General features: G+C 33.2%; 2 protein-coding genes across 3 annotated transcripts; one reads left to right on the top strand and one right to left on the bottom strand.

Moving 5' to 3' along the window:
• The first annotated feature begins 1,832 nt into the window (after nt 1-1,832).
• On the top strand, nt 1,833-18,273 carry LOC115886639 (equilibrative nucleoside transporter 3-like). Its single transcript, XM_030905885.1, has 10 exons — nt 1,833-1,967; nt 11,064-11,138; nt 11,320-11,498; nt 14,723-14,969; nt 15,181-15,231; nt 15,293-15,536; nt 17,251-17,435; nt 17,558-17,643; nt 17,707-17,903; nt 17,965-18,273. The coding sequence occupies exons 1-10, from the start codon at nt 1,943-1,945 to the stop codon at nt 18,074-18,076; spliced, it is 1,401 nt and encodes a 466-aa protein (XP_030761745.1). The 5' UTR covers nt 1,833-1,942; the 3' UTR covers nt 18,077-18,273.
• A 592-nt stretch (nt 18,274-18,865) lies between these two features.
• Nucleotides 18,866-20,139, bottom strand: LOC115886665 (histidine protein methyltransferase 1 homolog). 2 transcript variants are annotated; one of them, XM_030905917.1, is made up of 5 exons: nt 19,897-20,139; nt 19,764-19,834; nt 19,419-19,687; nt 19,135-19,361; nt 18,866-19,071 (listed from the first exon to the last, which is right to left on the bottom strand). In XM_030905917.1, exons 2-5 carry the CDS (start codon nt 19,801-19,803, stop codon nt 18,897-18,899), a joined length of 711 nt encoding a protein of 236 aa, XP_030761777.1. In that variant the 5' UTR covers nt 19,804-19,834; nt 19,897-20,139; the 3' UTR covers nt 18,866-18,896. The 2 variants fall into 2 exon arrangements, with proteins under 2 accessions (XP_030761777.1, XP_030761776.1); XM_030905916.1 differs by having other exon boundaries at nt 19,419-19,834.
• Nucleotides 20,140-20,367: the final 228 nt, after the last annotated feature.

The following is a 20,367-nucleotide window of genomic DNA, read 5'->3' as shown; positions in this document are numbered from 1 at the left end:
TATGACGCCATTTTTTTTCAGTTTTGTTGTAATTAATTTTGTCTCTTGATCTACTTGTAACATTATTCTTTTAATTTTATTAATTTATTGTGGTGAAATTAATTTCTGTTGTATATTTGATATTGATACCGTATGATCGAATAAAAACGGCGTCAGCGATGGCTGTGAAATGAAGATCGCTGTCATTTTATATGTAAATTTATATAGGAAATGCCATCGATCGTCATTTCCAAGCCAACTGGACGCCGTTTTTATTCGATCATACGGTATTAAACATATTTTTAAAAAATGGTGTATTTTTTGTGTTTTTGTGTATGTCATAATTAAAAATAAATGAAGAAATAATTTTTTTTATTTTTTTAAACTTCCCGCCATGCGTGACAATTTAGTCCGTAGTTCCTACAAGCGAAATTGGCGGCGCTAGTAGCAGTAGACTTGTCAACAGTGCCAAATTTAAACGTCAATTTCACTTTCCAATATTTAGCAAGGCGCTCGCACTTCTTCTTGTGTATGTGTTTTGCGGAGGTAGGTGCGGCCTGGCCGGCGCGACCTGGTCGTCAGTCTGTTTGAGCCCTAATCTAGAAAATAAATATATTAGTCAAATAAGCCTGCATTTATACAGGGTGTTTCAAAAAAAAAAGCGTAAAAATAGGATTTATTTGTAGCTCTTTACTCGTAGCTACAGGGTGTAAAAGTCTTAATAATCTTCTGATTTATTATAGTTTTCTTCCAAGTACTTTTATAGCGATTCAAATGAAATTTTGAGGGTAAAAGTTACTGTAAGTGCTACATATTTTAATGCTAAAAAAGTGTCGATAAATTATTCAGGGACGTGCATATGGGTTATCACTGAAATATTTTTCAATAAAAGCATCTGCGCCACTGACTTTCTTTCTTTTGTATTAAAATTGTGTATGCTGTTTAATGTTAATTAAAAGTTATTGATATTTTGTCGAATTTGTCTTCCTTGATGAGATAAACATAATTTTATTAATCACAATATAATTAATAAAATTTAAATTGAAATAAAATTAATAAATTATATATATTTTACCTAATTTATTATTAAATATTATTACTATTATTAGTCCAACCTACAGACATTTTAACTGAGGAATCAGTAAGTACTTATTTAAAATTTTCGCCAGTTAATGATATTAAACTTTTTTAAAGGTTTCCTATTAGACTTTTAGATCAAGGCAGATTAATAAAATTGCGTTTATCTCATCAAGGAGGCCGAAATCTACAAAATATCAAAAGACAACTTTTAATCGGCATTAAACTGCTTACACTATTTCGCTAACAAGAGAAAGAAAAGTCAGTGCCGTACATGCCTTTTTTTTGAAAAATATTCCAGTGATAACCTATATGCAGGTCCCTGGGTATATGTCGACACTTTTATAACTTTAAAATATATCGCATTTATAGTAAATTTTACCCGCAAAATTTCATTCAAAACGCTAAAAGCACTTGAAAGGAAATTATGATAAATCGAAAAAATATTAAGAGTTTAACACCCTGCAGCTACGAATCAACGCAGAATCGGACCTATGTTGATATGAAAAATAAATCTCTAAACCCTGTATTTGTAATTTCTCGGATATTTTTTTTCAGGCTACCCTCGTAATCACCTGAAGAATCACAAACTCGAAATTCCTGTTCGAAATATTTCTAAAACGCCTCGACAGTAAAGGCGCCTCTTTAAACAACAAATTTATACAGTAATAAACAATGCGGCGATTGTATTATCTAATTGTTCTACGTAGTGCTACCTCATCCCCCTTTATTTATAGATAAAATTCTTTAAATCCGATTTTCTATATAAAATTCCCAATCGCATCGCATAATTTTTGAGTCGGTATTACCTACTTTGACTTTGAACATTTTTTGGATATAATTTTCGAATTTAGTTAAATTAAGTTCTACGAATTATAGTGTAAAGATGAGATTTTCACTTAATACAAGAGGTGAGTGTAGATATTTTAATTTTTTTGTAAATAAAAGTTATTTTCGGTTAAATAAAAATAATCCCAACGCATGAAAAATAAACTTAAACGTTATTTTAATTTGCTTTCAGCAAATAAATTCGGGAGTAATAAGCTAAGAAAAAGTTTATTTGTTTAAGAATCGTATGATGTAGTATATATTATAAAGCCCCTACTTATGAATAAATACATCTGATATAGGTATTAATAATAATTATAAACAAATATGAAGGTTATTCATTTTTCTCAGACTTTAATTCTATCCCCACCGAACAGCCTTATGTAGTATTTTACCACATAATTTTTGAAGGACACTATTTCTAGTATTCAATCTACTCATGTTTGGCAAACATTTGTTATTGGCATATACAGCATACAGGGCCAACAATCAGGGTTGGAAAAAATCATGATTTTTAAAAAAAAATAAAAAAAAGCAGATTTATTTGATTTAAATCAGATTTTTTTGATTTTAATTCATATATATATATATATATATATATATATATATATATATATATATATATATATATATATATATATATATATATATATATATATATATAAAGTGGGGTCTTACAGCTTCTGCCGCATCCCGCATTTCGACCTCCATATTGCTCGATTTTGCCATTCTTCCTGGTTAATAGCTCATATACTGGTCTCTCATATACTGGTCTACTCCATCTAGCCACGTAGTTGTAGGTCTTCCTCTTTTCCTTCTGCTTTGGGGACGATACTCCATTGCCCTTTTTGGCCATCTTTCCCTTCCATTCTTTTTACGTGCCCATACCATAGTAGCTGTCTCGATTCGATGTTGTCGGTGCTGGTATATATTCGCCTTGTTCTTTGCCTGATCTCCTCATTTCTAATGTGTGCCATCCTTGATATGCGACATACTCTTCTGAGAAAGTCCATCTCCACTGACTCGACCATCCTTCTTTCTTTTGCTGTAAATTACCAGCATTCGGCACCGTATGTTAAAATTGGATCTACGATTGCTTTGTAAATCCTTATCTTTGTTTGGATGGATGTTTTATTTGACCACAGGAGAGGGTTTAAAAGACCGATTACTTTCTTACCTTGTTGAACTCTACTATGTATATCTTTCTTGGAGTTCTCTTCTTCAGATATAATACTTCCTAAATATTTATATTCGCTACATCTTTTAATTTCATGTATGTGTAGTTTAGGATCTTCAGTTTGTTCTTCTCCTACTTTCAGGTATTCGGTTTTTGTGAGGTTGATATTGAGTCCCCATCTGTCGTATTCTTCATCAAGTTTCCTCAACATATAGTCGGCATCCTCCTCACAACCTGCAACAATAACTTGGTCGTCTGCAAAGAACAAGGTCGATAGACAGTGGTTGTCAATCTCTATTCCCATAGCTCTACTCTTCCTTCTCCAGTTTTTCAATGCCTCCTGGATATATATTTTAAATAAGGTAGGTGATAAACTGCACCCCTGTCTAAGTCCTTTAGATGTCAGGAAGGATTCCGATAGGAACTTCCCCTGTCTAATCATACTTTTTGGATTTTTGTACATATTCCAGATTGCATTGATATATGTTTTACTCACATTTGCTTCAACCAAGATTTCAAATAATTTCTTCAAAGGCACCGTGTCATAGGCTTTCTCTAAATCTATAAATACCAGATGCCTGTCCAAATTTCGAGGTCTCCTTTTTTCAATTATTTGTTGTAACACAAATATGCTGTCTGTACAAGAACGCCCAGCGCGGAAACCACCTTGTTTTTCTATTTCTTCAAAGCTCTCTTCTACTCTCTCTTTTAATATCCTGCCATACAACCTTCCCATTGAGCTTGTCAAACTAATGCCTCTGTAGTTGCTACATCTTTTTTTGTCTCCCTTCTTAAAGATAGAGCTGACGTACGCCAGGTTCCAGCTTCAGGAATGTTTTCGTATTTTTATCAGGCATCTGTTGAAGATATCAGCTAGTATTTCCAATAATATATCGGGTCCCTGCTTTATTAGCTCAATGAAAATGTTTCCCGGCCCCGCAGCTTTTCCATTTTTTGAGTTCTTCAATGCTTTCTTTATCTCGTTTACACTTATTTCATTTACATCTATATCTTTTGCGTTTTTCAAATCTGGCACTTCTAGTTTGAATTCTATCCTGTTTTCTGACAGTAACTGTTTGGAATGGACTTCCCACTTTTCCATGCTTATAAGTTCTAGTTTACTGTTTTGCTTTTCGTCTCTTCTAAGGTTCCTTATTGTCTTCCACGCTTCTGACACTCTTGTACCTCCCATATATCTTTCCACTCTCTCACATTTGGTTTCCCACATTTTGTTTTTGTTTTTAGCTACTTCGCGTTTAACCATTCTATTTAATCTTGCATATTCTTCTCTGTCGTGGTCGCTGTGGGTACTAAGCCATTTTTGGTAGGATCGCTTTTTTTCTTCTATAAGTTTTTTTAAGTTTTCAGACCACCATTCTGGTTTTTCCGTCGTTTGCTTTTCTTGTTGCCCTATCGCTTCTTCAGCTGCTTCGTGAATGCATTGTTTTGTTTGTTCATACAACGTTTCAGCGTTTACGTTGTCCCTTCTTATATATGCTAGTTTATTGGCTAGTCTTAGTTTGTACAGAAATCGTGTCGACTCTTGCATAAAACTTTCTAAATTGTATTTTTTTGTTTCTACTTGTACGTATCTGTCCTGTATAGTTCTATCTACTACAGTGTACATCTTTCTGTACTCTACTACTGTTTCTGATACCACCAAATGATGGTCCGATCCAAATTCTGCTCCACGATAAGTTCATTTTTTTATAAGTTCACGATTTTAATTCATAACAATATTTAAATCGGATTTCCAAATGACTAGGACTTATTTCCAATTAAAGCCCTATCCTAAATGGCTAAATCTTTATAACTCTGTCCGTTATCGATAACATTAATAATTCTAGGGTGCGTTTGTCATTTTTCCACATCGGTCACCAATATATTTCGCAAAAAAGTCGCTCGCTTCAGATCAAAAGGATTTTTTTTCAAACGTCTCAAAAGTATTAATTTTTATCATTTTAACGCCTAGGTATAAAAGTAAAGCACTGTTACGCCTAAGCACAAAAGTACAAAAATATATTATTAAACTGATATTAAGTGTCAAATTCAACGAGTGTACAAATTGTTGCTTGATTACTGTTTATATTATTTGCAATATTTGAAATTGATTAAAAATGATTTGTAATGTTTTAAAAAAAATAGTATGCAAGTTCTATTAGGAGTAAAAATGTACTTTTTGTGCTTCCTTGTAAAGTCGGAATAGCTTTACGATGGTCCTTCAAAGGAGTATAATTCATCAAAAAAAGTATAATTTTTACTCCTAATAAAACAATACACTATTGTTCGAAAATAGTCTTAAGTCGAGAATGAAATTAGTATTATCTAATGTCAAAGTGTAAAATACTTACTGAAGATCAAAATGTCGGTAAGAATTTGGAAAAATACAACCATTTCAAAAAAAAATAAAACAACATATTTCCTGACAACGATTATTATAGATTTTTGGGAATGAAGATATAGTCTCTATATCAGAAGAACCTAGTTCTGCACTGGACTGCGAATGATATGTATTCGAACAGCGAATTTTTGTCACTTATACATAAATTAATTAAAATAAATCCCCGCGTTTAGCGGTCTAATGGATTCACACGAAATTACTTCAAAAATCGGTCCAACATTTAAATTAATGAATAGATATTTTTATATAGTTTTATAACATTTACAATTTACATGCAATTACTTTTCGATTTATTATCTGTTATATCTTTTATAGAAATATTTTTTATAGTTTTCTAGGACACATTTTTATAACTTTTACAGCTATTTTTTGATTTATAATAAAGTTTTAATAAAATTATTTTGTTTTGATTTAAATTAATGATTAAAATTTAAAAAATCACTTGATTTAAATCACGATTTAAATCATGATTTAAATCATTTGATTTAAATCATGCCAACCCTGTCGGCAATAGTGCGTCGGCCTAAGTGCAAACCTAAAGTATACAGTACGTCTGCCCGTTCTGTAGCTACGGGGTATCCGTGAGAGGGGAAACGATAATCTCTCCATGTTTTTCGTAAAAAATTAAACGACACGTCCCATCAATAAAAATTCGACAAATTTGCAAGTAGCCAATAAAATGAGTGGGCGGAGCGATTTGCGGTGACGTACTCGTCAAGTCGACCTATAAAATATATTGTTGTTTATTTAAATGTTTTTTGTCCGCATTCCTTTCATAGATACAGATCCAGCAGACGTACTGTATACACATAATTCAAAAAAATGTACAAATGGCTCAAAACCGGAGAGAACACTAATAACTAAAGTGAGAGAGACCGATCAACGTTAATTTTTGAGGACTGTGTTAGTGGCGCGGCCTTTGGCGTCTAACCCGAACTATGAGCGCATTATCGATATAGTAGGTTGCATTCATATATACCTACAGTGTGGCCCACTCAAGACCGGGCACCCTCCATAAAATCTGTGTTTATAGTCCGATTTTGATGATTTTTTTTTCAAATATAAAGATTCAAAAAATGTACTTTAGGGCTCAATGTCATGTTATTTCACAAAAAACAAGGCCTACTTAATAAAGTTTTTGTGGTGAAAAATTTGCAAAATCATATTAGCGATTTTTTTTCAAAAAATTTGAGTACACCCCTACATTCGGCATCCCCAAAAACAGTTCTGTACCAAATTTCGTTTAAAAATATTAATTATTAATAATTCTGCAGTTAAATTAAATAATTCCCTATTTTTGCCAATTTAACGATGAGTTATCAAGTAACCCTTTGAAAAAACAATCCACGACAACGAGTTTTTTATTACAAACAATGATAAAAATACTACAAGCAACACAATAACCGAATAATAAGTTAAACATATTCAAATAATTCTAGTTGCTTCTACCAGCCCTCCATTCAGTTGAATACATTTGTCGCATCTTTTTCTTAGATTAACAGTTACATTCCTAAGCTGCTGTGGTGTAATATTTGCAGAAGCCTCTGTAATTCTAATACGTAATTCATCTACAGATTGAGGTCTAAACTTGTAAACTTGTTGCTTTAAGAAACCCCAAAGACAGAAATCAAGGGGTGTTAGGTCCGGGAATCTCGGTGGCCACTCAATTAGCGGGCTATTTCGACCTATCCACTTATTTTCAAAATTTTCATTTAACCATTCCCTGACAACTGCCGCGTTATGCACAGGTGATCCGTCCAATTGAAATTTTAAATTCAAACGGGTTTGGCATGGTAAATTATGTATTGCATCCCAAAAGTCATTAATCAGAAAATTCAAAAACGTTGGACTATTCAAATTTCTCTCAAAAAAATATGGACCAATGATTCTATCATCAAGTATGCCACACCACACATTTAATTTCTGAGAATACTGTCTTCTTGTATTGATCACCCATTCAGGGTTTTCGACTGCCCAGAATCGCGAATTTTGAGAGGATACTACTCCGTTTGTACTAAATGTTGCCTCATCACTAAATAAAATTTCTTTTAAGAAATTTCTATTATTTAAATACTCTGCTTGAGCCCATAAGCAGAATTCTAATCGTCTAACATCATCTCCGTTTTCCAAAGTGTGTAAAATCTTTGGTTTAAAGGGTTTAACTTTATTAGTTCGCAAACATCTCCTAATATTTTCCCTTGGTATATCCAAATCAACACTGGCGCCTCTAATGCTTGCACGAGGATTGTTACGAAAATATTCTAATATTTCCTCATTCCGCCTATTTATTCAATGTTCCGGCCTTCTGTTTTTTAGTAAGTATTTTGACACACAACCAGTTTCATTAAAAACTCTATTTATTCGTTGAACCGTGCTTCTACTTACTGCAGGTCTGTCGGGATGTCTGTTGTTAAATTCTCTGGCAGCTTCTCCTGCTTGAAGATAGTTATCACCCACTAAACGAATCATTTCAATTTTATCCCTAATATTTAATTGTTCCATAATGCAAATAATATTTCTTGATACAACACTTTTCTGCGTGCTATTAAATTAATATTCAATTCTACGCTGCAAGAATTGACAGCTAATAAAACCCATTGTTGTGGATTGTTTTTTTCAAGGGTTACGTTATAACTCATCGTTAAATTGGCAAAAATAGGGAATTATTTAATTTAACTGCAGAATTATTAATAATTAATATTTTTAAACGAAATTTGGTACAGAACTGTTTTGGGGGATGCCGAATGTAGGGGTGTACTCAAATTTTTTGAAAAAAAATCGCTAATATGATTTTGCAAATTTTTCACCACAAAAACTTTATTAAGTAGGCCTTGTTTTTTGTGAAATAACATGACATTGAGCCCTAAAGTACATTTTTTGAAACTTTATATTTGAAAAAAAATCATCAAAATCGGACTATAAACACAGATTTTATGGAGGGTGCCCGGTCTTGAGTGGGCCACACTGTATATACTGGCGCCAAAAAATTAAAATTTGTATATTTGAACCGAATCTTAATCTTTCAAGTTTATAATAAGAAATCTTCGTAGTTTTTTTAGATTATTTTGTTGACAACGAAAATTTATTATTAGACTTTAAAGCATTAAAACCTATAAATAAAATACTGTGTAGGAACATAATTTATTTAACTCCATACTCCTTGCCATACTCCAACTCAAGGCTGCAATCTTCAGTATCTTTTTTATCTAACTTGGTTGGGAGTGAACAGGGAAGCACGGTTGGGAGCTCGCACAGAGTATCAGTAGGTATCCCGTAGATATTCAATGTTTTTGATAGTCTTTATTCTATAACAAGAACCTAGCAGTTGAAGAAAATAATTTGTATTACTGGAAATAATACTAGGTATAATACCTAGTCGTTCCATAGGTATCAGAAAAGAATGTGATGTTTTAAATTAAAAAAATTAAATTAGCAATGTACGATTATTTGTGCACTCACTATTACTATTAGGTATGTTAAAATAATTACCGAGATAAAACTTACCTTTAAAGGAAACGTTTTGTCTGGGTCTCAACCACAAAACAAAAATTACAAAAATGCCGAATAATCGTGGAATCTGAAATAATCAATAATGACAATAATCTTCTCTTCTGACAAGCTAAAAGAACAGGCACATTCAGTCAAAAACAACAGATTTTAGATATCTCCTTCTAGAACTAAGATGTAGAAAAAGCTACTGACAATCTAATTAATCCTGTCAATTGTTTAACTTGCAAAGTTGGAAACTTCCTTTTTTGACCGCCTAAACGCTATGCGCGTCTGGGATGCGCGGTGACAAAATAAACTTGTCTACGAAATGCCCTATTCCACAAGCTTTCTCACTTTAATTATTAGTTTCTCTCTGCTCAAAACGACAGAATTTTCGAAATTTTAATTAAATTAAAAGTCACAAAAAAGAACTTCAAAATAGTTGATCTAATTCTCAGAATCATTTGTTAACATAGGTACATCAGTAGCTAAAGTTTATCTTCATTATAAAAAACATTATTTAAGTACTTGACAGATGTTAGGAAACACATAAATCAATTAATATTATTACTTTAACGTGAGAAAATAACAGATGGGCATATTCTAACCAGATAAAAACGAGTTAATTGTTCTTTTAATCTGTGGAATTTGAAGTGGCACTCGATACACTTACAACAGATTAAATTGAAATTATTCCAGTAAAAATAGACCTGAAATTACCAAACGTAATAATCTACTGTAATCACAGATAACATAATAATCGCTGTGCTATAATGATACTACAGAAACTGGTAAAATCTGCTTGCACTTAATGATCATACAGATGCGTGTATTTTGTTAAAATATTTTAAATAATGTTTAATAAATCTATACTAATATACAGTACATCTGCTGAATCTGTGTCTATGAAAGGAATCCGGACAAAAAACATTTAAATAAACAGCAATATATTTTATACGTCGACTTGACGAGACGTCACCGCAAATCGCTCCGCCCACTCATTTTATTGGCTACTTGCAAAATTGTAGAATTTTTATTGATGGAACGCGTTGTCTATTTTTTTACGAAAAACATCGAGAGAATATCGTTTCCCCTCTCACGGATACCCCGTAGCCTCAGAACGGACAGACGTACTGTATAAAATCCTTAAGTGACTGACATACTGATTAATCACGATCCTGCTCAAACCACTCAACGTAAGAAGCTCAATTTTGGTATACAGGTTGATTCTAGGGTGTAGAGGTTCGATAAGAAGGGATTTATCGAAATTCCAGTTCCAAGAGGGTGAAACCACCCCTCAAATATTACAATATTTTTTATTTAAAAAACGGTCAAATTTCCGAAAAACGCTTAAACACGTATATTTTATTTTGTTTTTTTACCTACTTTAAGATTTTTTTAAAAATGTATACAGGGTGTTTCGAAAAATCTGGTCATTGATTAATCACGATCCTGCTTAAAGCGCTTGACGTAAAAAGCTGATTTTTGGAAAACAGATTGACTTTAGGGTGTGGAGGGGCTCGAATTCTAAGGGGGTGAAATTATCCCTCAAATATTAAAATATTTTTTATTTCAAAACCGGTGAGTTTTTCGGAAAAACTCTTAAACACGTATATTTTATTTTGTTGTTTTACATATTTTAAGATTTTTTATAAATTTTTTTAAAAAAGTTTCATAAAATATGACCATTGAGTAATCACGGTTCTGCTTAAACTGCTTGATGTTTAAAGTTGATTTTTTGCAAACGGATTGACTATGGGGTGTAGAGGTTCGATAAGGAGGGGTTTCTCGAATCTCAAATTCCAAGAGGGTGAAAACGCCCCTCAAATATTACAATATTTGTTATTTAAAAAACGGTTAGTTTTTCGGGAAAACGCTTGGACAAGCATAATTTATTTGTTTTTTTACATATTTTGAATTTTTTTAAAAAATATAAAGTTGTAGTCATTTCCGGTGAAACAGGAAGTGACCGAAAACAATTGAATACGCCAATCAATCCTAATTTATGTCATATACTGACATAAATCACGTTTTTTTTATCTGTAGAAATACCTAGTATAGTACATATCGTAATATTGGTTTTTAATACATTTTTTTGTTCTTTTATCCTAGATGATGAAGAAAAACCAAAGTATTCCCTCAACTATGAAGACTTCCCGCCATTTCCTCCACCCAGTGTTGCTGGAGGTACGCCAAATTTATAAAATGTAGACTTAACTCATGAAAACGACTTAAATTCCATTATATTGATTTATTATAGTTTCATAAAAAGTATATTAATATATTGTACTTTAAGACACACGAATACAAAAAAAATATTATATAATGCATAGCCAAAATTACTTCTTACTTTACCTTTTATTTGTAGCTTTGCCACCCAGTAGAAGGGGATCTCGTATCCCGATGGACGACATCCCTGGCTTGCCCAAAATCAGATTAGACGATCCCAACGCGCCCAAGGACAGATTCAATTTTGTTTTCGTTACTTTCACCATATTTCGTACCATCAGCGTGCTGCCTATGGTGTTTTTCGTCACAGCCAATGAGGTAAAGTCCCCCCCACACGTAACGGTTTACCTTACGTCTTGCCGGTCAGTTAAAACGGTCAGGTAAGACGGATTAAAGAATAGAATACAGCGAATAGAGATTGGTTTTTAGTGAAGTGTTTTGATTATGGAGGAAGCACTGGTTTTATTAATTATTGTAATGTTTTCAGTGAACTGTTCAGTTACTCTGAGGTTTCAAGCTTCTGAGCTGACAGTTTAATGAATATTTTTGATGCCTTAGTTGTCAAAAAATAATTAAAAACTATTTTTAGTCCGTGAGAAATGAGAAACATCTAAGAAAAATAAAAATCAGTTCGAAATCTTTATTATTATTAAATTTGAATTTGAAAAACAGTTTCTTACCAAACTATTTCAGGTATTTTTATTATCTCTCCTTATCTTTGACGGTTGTATTAAATACAATCCGAGTTAAGTATCTTTGAATTCGGTAAAACTCAATTTCAATCAAAGCTGCATATAATCGTCTATTTAAATCTGTTTATTTCTATTTTGATGAAATGACTGGTTAAATTTTGTTATCTGTATTCAGAAAATAGGATGATAATGCATATGGCGATAATCTACGAGGGATGTTTCAAAAGTTCTCGTCTTGAATCTTGAAGATGAAAGTATACCCAAAAATGATTAGAATGGTCTTCCAAGGAAACTGTACTGGGAGATTTGTCAGCTCAGGGGCATGAACCCACCAAGCAAAAAACCTCACATTACATTTGCAACATTGCAGTCGATCCCCAAACCGTTTGCTTTATAATGTTGATTTCTAACTTTGTGTCGTGATCGATGAAACCTTGCTACAAAAACATTGTTTTTGAATGGTGATTAAAACGTTTTTTCTGCAACATTGCAACAAAAATTCAAATGAAAGATCCGCGAAGTTAATAATAGTTAATAATACCGTATGATCGAGAAAAAACGGCGTCAGCGTTGGCTATGAAATGAATTGCTATATTATTTTAGCAGTAAGTCAGTAAGTAGTACAAAATAGAAAGTTTAATGGATACTAAGTTTTGAAACATAGGTACTTGGGTACAATATAATTTTACCATTATTGTATTGACGTAAAATTAACAATATTACTAATACATCTCAAATTAGTACTTTCCTGAACGTTACATATTAGCAACGTTTCAATATATATATATATATATATATATATATATATATATATATATATATATATATATATATATATATATATATATATATATATATATATATATATATATATATATATATATATATACCGTCATCCCTTCGTGGGACATAGGGCTTCTAAGAGATGTTTCCACCTGATCCTATTCTGAGCTGTCTGTTTGATCTCTCCCCATGTTTTTCCCGACCTCTTGGGCTTCAGAGGTTACTGTTCTTCTCCAGGTATTCCTTGGTCTTCCCCTGGCACGTCTTCCCTGTGGATTCCATTCAAGTGCCTGTCTAGCGATATCTCTGTGGGGTCTGCGCAAAATGTGCCCAATCCAGCCCCACTTCCTTTTCTTAATTTCGATATCTATTCGATTTTGTGATGTTCTTCTCCACAGTTCTTCGTTGTTAATTTGATTGGGCCAGAAAATTCTCAATATTCTACGAAGACACTTGTTAACAAACACCTGTAGGCGATCCATGAGACCACGCGTAACCTTCCATGTTTCGCATCCATAAAGCAAAACAGATTTGACATTGTTATTGAAGAGCTGGACTTTAGTTTTTTTTGCTATATATAGAGGAGTTCCATACAGGTGTAAGCATACCAAAAGCTCTTTGTGCCTTCAAAATCCTTTCCTCTATATCTTTCTCTGTGCCCCCATCGCTGTGAACCATACTTCCCAGGTACTGAAATTTATCAACTCTTTCGATGGCTCGGTTGGAGAGGTATAGATCTTGGTTGTTGGGAGTATTTGACCTCATTTGTTTGGTTTTCGCCACGTTGATTTGAAGACCGACATTATTAGCTTCCTCTTGGAGTCTAAGAAGTTTTTGAGACATATCCGAATGTGAATGGGAAAAGATGCATAGATCGTCTGCGTAATCCAGGTCTTCTAGCCTGCTTAACAGTCCCCATTGTATCCCTAGTGGTTCTTTAAATGCTCTATTTAGTGCTACATCCAGAACGATGTTAAAGTGTAGCGGCGAAAGTATACAGCCCTGTTTTACACCTACTGCAATAGAAATTTTCTCCCCCACTTGACCTTTATGTAATACACAGCTTGCAGCATCATGATAAAGCATTTTAATCATGCGGATTATTTTTTCGGGTATTCCTTTTTCTCTCAAAGCTTTCCAGATGGCTATGTGTTTTATAGGATCGAATGCTCTTTGAAAATCCACGAACACCATGTATAATGGCGATCTGAACTCTTGAGATTGCTCTATTATTATTCTGAGAGTATTAATTTGGTCGATACATGATCTTTGAGGCCTAAAGCCTGCTTGTTCTTTTCTCAAAGTCGGTTCAAGGGCATCTGAAATTCTTTTTTGGATGACTGTAGCAATTATCTTGTTAATGGTGTTAAGTAAGGTAATGCCTCGCCAGTTCTTACACTGGGATAAGTCGCCCTTCTTAGGGAGTTTTACAATAAGTCCTTCTTTCCACGTTGACGGGATATGTTCTGTTTCCCAACTGCTTTTTATTATTGTCTCTAGTAGCTGTGCAATGTTTCCTGGGTGTATCTTAAATAGTTCAGCGGGTATATTATCAGGACCTGCCGCTTTGCCAGTTTTAAGCTGTGATAATGCTTGCTTAATTTCTTGAATCGATGGAGCACGTGTTGCGATTCTAGATTTGCAGTTCTCTGTTCAATAATATTGTGTTTTTCAACCTTGCACTGCAATGTAATTTGGCGGAAGATTAAGCTACTCTGCCACCTTGCATAAACCTCGCTACAATGAAAAAAGCAATGTTACATCTCGCTTTGCGAAGTTTTGGCAATGTTCCAGCAATAAATTTTGCTTGTTGGGAAACGCTCTTGGAAAATTCCACTCTCAATGAATGGCATACCATGAACGTACACCTTTAAAAGACGCCACAATGTAGTACTGAGAAATAAAAAAAACTGGAAGAGACGAAAATATTGGTTGGATCAACAAATATTCTCATAGAATATATGTTGATCCAGCCAAAAATCTTTGAATGCTTCTTTCTCCTGATTTGTAGAAGCAGGTAATAGAAAAAATAAAGCAGTATATAGTGATTTTTTTCTTTTTTTTTAGTACTGGATGTACAAATTCAGGACCGTTGATTCTAACGATACCAACGCAGAAAGCCGGAACTACATCCAAGCCAACTATGCCTCATTCAACTTGATAGCTTCAACATCTACCGGCATCATCTGTAATTTCTTCTCGACTTTTTTGGCTCACAAAATCAGACTCACCACTAGGGCATACATATCTCTCATATTTTTCTCCCTTAATTTTGTTGTCCAAACTGTTCTAGCTAAGGTGGACACAGATTCCTGTAAGTATATGGATATTATTTTTGAATTTTTGTTTTTAAGTGGTAGACAATTCATACCATGAACTTTGCTACGACTGATATTGGAGATGGAGAACTAATTTCTGTAAAACCGTCTCAGATACTGGCTTTTTCAAAGTCCTGATGACTGATATTTATTTAAAAATGAGTAATATCAATAAAAACTTACCTTTTTTTCAATTTATCCTTCTAGGGCAAATGGGATTCTTTGCAGTGACCATGGTGATTCAAGTTCTTATAGCAGGTAACATATAATACCGAAAGCTTAAAGACCTACAGATAAATATCATTATTTTTGCTTACAGTACTGATGGCCATTGCTGGAACCGGATCGGTGACAATCATGTCCAAGTTCCCAGATCGCTACATGAAGATGTTCCTTTTCGGACAAGGCATTGGTGGACTGGTCTCGGCACTTTTAAGGCTCGTAACTATCACAATTATGACGGAAACCATACCAGAAGCTCTGCTATACTTTTCTTCAGGCTGTGTGTTGATGGGAACCGCCTTGATAATGTTCTTTTTCGCTACCAAAACGCCGTTTTTCAAGTAAGCCTGGTTTTACTATAGACGCAGAGTGTAAAGATACTCTGGCATTTTTTACTGGCATTTTAACTTTGCCTCAATATTTTTATCTAATATTAATTACATACATATTATATTACAACATAAGAAAATACCAGAAGAATGGAAACAAAGAATAACAATACCCATTTTTAAAAAGGGAGATAAAACAGACCCAGCAAACTATAGAGGAATAACATTACTGAGCACCTCCCTAAAACTTCTGACTAAGATCATTGTGGACAAAATCTCCTCAATAGTGCCAATAAGCGAGGAACAACAAGGATTCCGAAGAAACCGATCAACTACCGATGCACTATTCATACTCAGGCAACTAGTTGAAAAATCCTTAGAATATAACTCTCCAGCCTATCTATATTTTATAGATTTAACAAAGGCCTTTGATAGAGTCCAACTAAAAGACATCATCACCATCTTGGAAAGCAGTAATGTCTCGAAAGAACTCACAGAACTTATCAAGGACTTAAACACAAACACAACAACCCAAATAAGAACAAATTTTACCTTAACGCAGCATCTTCGAACTACAACTTGTATTTGCCAAGGCGACAGTCTCAGCCCTCTGTTATTCAACACAATCATGGATCAAGTAATAAAAACCGTCAAGAATACTGGATTAGGATATCAAATGGGGATGCATAAAGTAAACATATTATGCTATGCCGATGACGCAGTACTTATTGCAGAGTCAGAGGACGACCTCCAAAGAATGCTACAAGCTTTTAACAGACGGGCAGAAAAATTTAACATGCAAATTTCCACAAATAAGACCAAATGCATGACCATTTCAAAGGAGCCTCTACGGTGCAAATTGGTAATAAAAAACAAAACTATTGATCAGATAATGTCATTCGAGTACCTCGGATGCAAAATTACAAGCTCAGGATTCCTGGAAGAAGAAGTAAGGAAACAAGCCAATAAAGCTGCCGCAATATCAGGACATCTTAAATATCCCATATGGAAAAACAAACATCAAGTCAAGAATATACAAAACCTGCATACGACCAGTGATGACATATGGTGCGGAAACCAGAGCTGAAACATCAGTAACAAAGAGAATCCTACGAACTACTGAAATGAAGACCTTAAGAATGATAACTGGATACACATTGAGGGACAGACAGAGAAATGTAGACATAAGAGAAAAGTGCCAAACAAACGACGTTGTCAGATGGATAAGGCAGAGAAGAAGAGAATGGAACCAGCATGTCAATGGAATGGGCCCTGACAGAATGGCCATAGTAATTCGCAACAACGTACCCCATGGCAGAAGACCTACTGGACGACCACCTAAACGTTGGCAAGACAGTTGGCAGTCAACCTCGCAAGAGTTGCTTAGACGAGGAGGAAATCGGAACTAAACAGGCGATACGCCTTCTAAAAGAAGAAGAAGAAGAAGATACATTAGTATTATTAATATCAATCATTCTTTTGTAGTTTTTTTTTTCTACAATTTCTTTTTTAATAATATGCATACACCATGCATTTAAAATATGAAAGATGATGAAGTACACCATATTAAAATTATTTTTAATCGATAGATCTAGTAATTTAAATGCAATGCATAATTTTTAATGCAAGCTCAGTCTGGGACACCCTGTAAACTTGTATTAGCAACTAAAACACTGCAGTTATTTATGCGGGATACCCTGTCTATATGATTTAATTGTTATTTCAGATTTTACATGACCTCTTACAAGGAAGATGCCAGAAAGAAAGTCCACTCTGTCAGTCAAATCATGGACACCATCAAACTGATTTGGCCTATTATTCTGTTAAATTTCTTCAACACCGTCATACCAGTTACTTCTATCACCAATTTGGTAGTGTCAGAATACCACAACACGGGCAGTTTATGGGGAGGTAACATAAACAATAAACAAATTAATATCATTATATTAGTAACCAAGTAATAACATATTATATTTTAACTCCCAGTAAGAAATAAAAATAGTTTTATTTTAAATTAATATACTTGATTTCAGATAAATATTTCATAACTGTGATGACATTCCTTTTGGCCGCTTGCTCTGATATTGTCGGTAGAGGACTATCAACAAGATATGACGAGGTAAGTACGAAATATAGTGCGAACCGAAATGGTTGAAACTGATGAGATACTAATTTGTTTTAGCTTTTCTCAATACCACTCTTGTTTGTAATAGTTATATCGAAAAGTATTCTCTATGGGACCATAATGATGTTTACCAGAGCCGAACCAAGGCATTTACCCATAATTTTCGGACATGATTGGCAGTATGGTATCATTTTAAGCACTTACCATTTGCTTGCCGGATATTTAATGAACGTACTCATATTACAAACGTTCAAGTAAGTTACTAAGTTGTAGTTTCTCCAAAAAATCAATCTCCTAACACTAATACTTTTACAGATTTGTTCCAAAAGAGAAATATGAAATAGCTTTGATGGTCAGTTTCATGTTCATGGGTGTGTTTATGGGAATCACTTCGCTGCTGGGTTTGGTCATGGTAGGCTTGCTATAAACAAGAAACCTTTCGGCAGCCAACCGAAATATAGAGCAAGGACCACATTATTAGCTCTCTGTTGATATAAAATTGCTCAAAATTCTCTAAATATGGAGAAATACAATTAAGAATATTTAGATCTTATAGATTGTACGTTTAAAAAAACACTTAGGCTAGGTATTTTATTGTATATTATTTATTTTTTTTATATAAATAAATATTTCGACAAATATTTCGTGTGTTAGTTTTTCGTACATATTGAATTACCCTCGTATAGTAAAGAATAGGTATATAGGCAACTAGTAATACACACTGTACTTTCAATATTTCCCTAAAGATGGCGAAGAAGGCAGCAAAATTTCAAAAATTTCCGGTAATTGCCAAAAATAACTTTTCTTGTACAAAACGATTAAATCCACCCTTTTTTAATTTGAAATAGGATTATTATATTATCTGGTGATAAAAACTACTCTTCAGAAACAATGGAGACTTGTCAGTGCGAAAGATATCACCAAGCAGTCGAAAATATTAGATTCTTTACATTTGGAACAATTAATCCTATTTTACCAAGAGTTTCAGGTATTATTCTTTATATTTTAACGAAAATTTGTTAATATTGTGTATGTTTAAAGCTCCTGAACACTCGTGTATCAAGTGGAAATTCATCAAATCAGATGAACACAGTAATCCTACCGCTCCTATATTAATAATACCCCAAGACAAAGTGAAAATTGATAAAAACAACAAAGAACTACAAGAAAGCAACCAGTGTTCATGTGATACAGCAGTTATGCACAAATAAAACAATCTTACAATATTATTTTAATAAAATATATTTTTAATGGTCCTCTTTTTTATGCTTCAAAAACTGTAATCTAAGAATTTCTCGGGTTACACCTTCCGAGTGCTTCCAACATGAGGTTGCTTGAAATATATTCCTTTTGGAAATGTATTCTTTGAATAAAGTTATACCTCCTCCAACGCCAAAATAGTGTGATTTTGCTGCAAGATATCTAAACAAGAATTAAGAAAAAAATAATTTGTTTTAAAATCAAAGGTATTTTTTATAAGGATACATTTCACCATCTTCATTTAATAACCTTTCAAATACATCATGTAATTTACTGTAATTCTCTGTGTTATATATCGTTTCTGAGGTAAAAATATAATCAAACTTTTTCTGGTCTTTAATGGTTTCAGAAAAGTACTGCCAATCACCTGAGTAAAATCTACATTTTTTAACATATTCTTCATTGTTAAGAATTATGTTTGGTATCGTTATATACTGTAGCACTTCAATATTCTAAAATACAACTTAATAAGTCCACATTTTAAGTAAAATCCGTAGGTATAAACCTACATAATCCTGAAATACACATGAAGCTCCATTTTCCAGACAGATCAGTCCTATTAGACCAGCTCCACATCCCAAGTCCAGAACATGTTTTTCTTCTAATTCTAACTCAGTTTCCGCTATATAATTTACTAGATCATAAGTACATTCCCATATTTTAAGGCCGCCTTCATAAACAGCAGCTTGAAGATCCGAATGGTTACAATCTGCGCATAATACAGACAAGTCTTTAGTTGAATCACTATCACTTGTACGTAGAACGTTAAACACATCTACTGTAAGAAAATGCTTGATAATAATGTTCTTTACTTGTAATGTGTTGATTTCGCATTCTTTAAACATATCTCTTACTAAGATTTTGTCTTCGTTGTCTGGGAATACTTGAGCACATTCTAGCCAGTGTTTTGGAAGGTCGTTAGTGTCTAAAACATCAAAACAAGATGTCTTTATTTAGTTATATGTTTGTTTTCTTGTTGTAAATTACCTTTCATGTTGTTTTCATCACCCCTCTCGCTGTTTGAAAAATTAAATTTAAAGCCCGACATTTCTTCTTAGGTTATAATTTCCTTGTTTTATATATTACTTGGTATATTACTGTATAATTATTTAGAGCAGAAAAAACAAATTAAACAAATATAACTCGTGCTGAAATAAAATCATGACAATTATTAAGATTTTTAATAAATTAAAGTAAAAATTTGACGTGCCTTGAGAAAAAAAATAACCTGCAAGTGAATCACAGAACAGAAGTGAATTTATAAACAATCGTGAAGTTAGGCAGAAAGGAACCAATGAAAATTGAATGCGCGATTGGCGGGTTAATTTGAAATTTCAAAAACGCGCGTGTCTTTAGAATAGGAAATTAATTGTTTAGTTAAAATTCTGTAAAGGCATTTTAAAAATAAATGATACGCTTTAAATAAAAACCTAATTAGATAATATAATATGAATTAAA

This window comes from Sitophilus oryzae, unplaced genomic scaffold (genome assembly GCF_002938485.1).
Source record: "Sitophilus oryzae breed Bouriz unplaced genomic scaffold, Soryzae_2.0 scaffold_494_pilon_pilon, whole genome shotgun sequence".
NCBI classification, from domain to species: domain Eukaryota; kingdom Metazoa; phylum Arthropoda; class Insecta; order Coleoptera; family Curculionidae; genus Sitophilus; species Sitophilus oryzae.
Note: the sequence above shows the minus strand (reverse complement) of the source record. Positions and strands in the feature narration are given on the sequence as shown.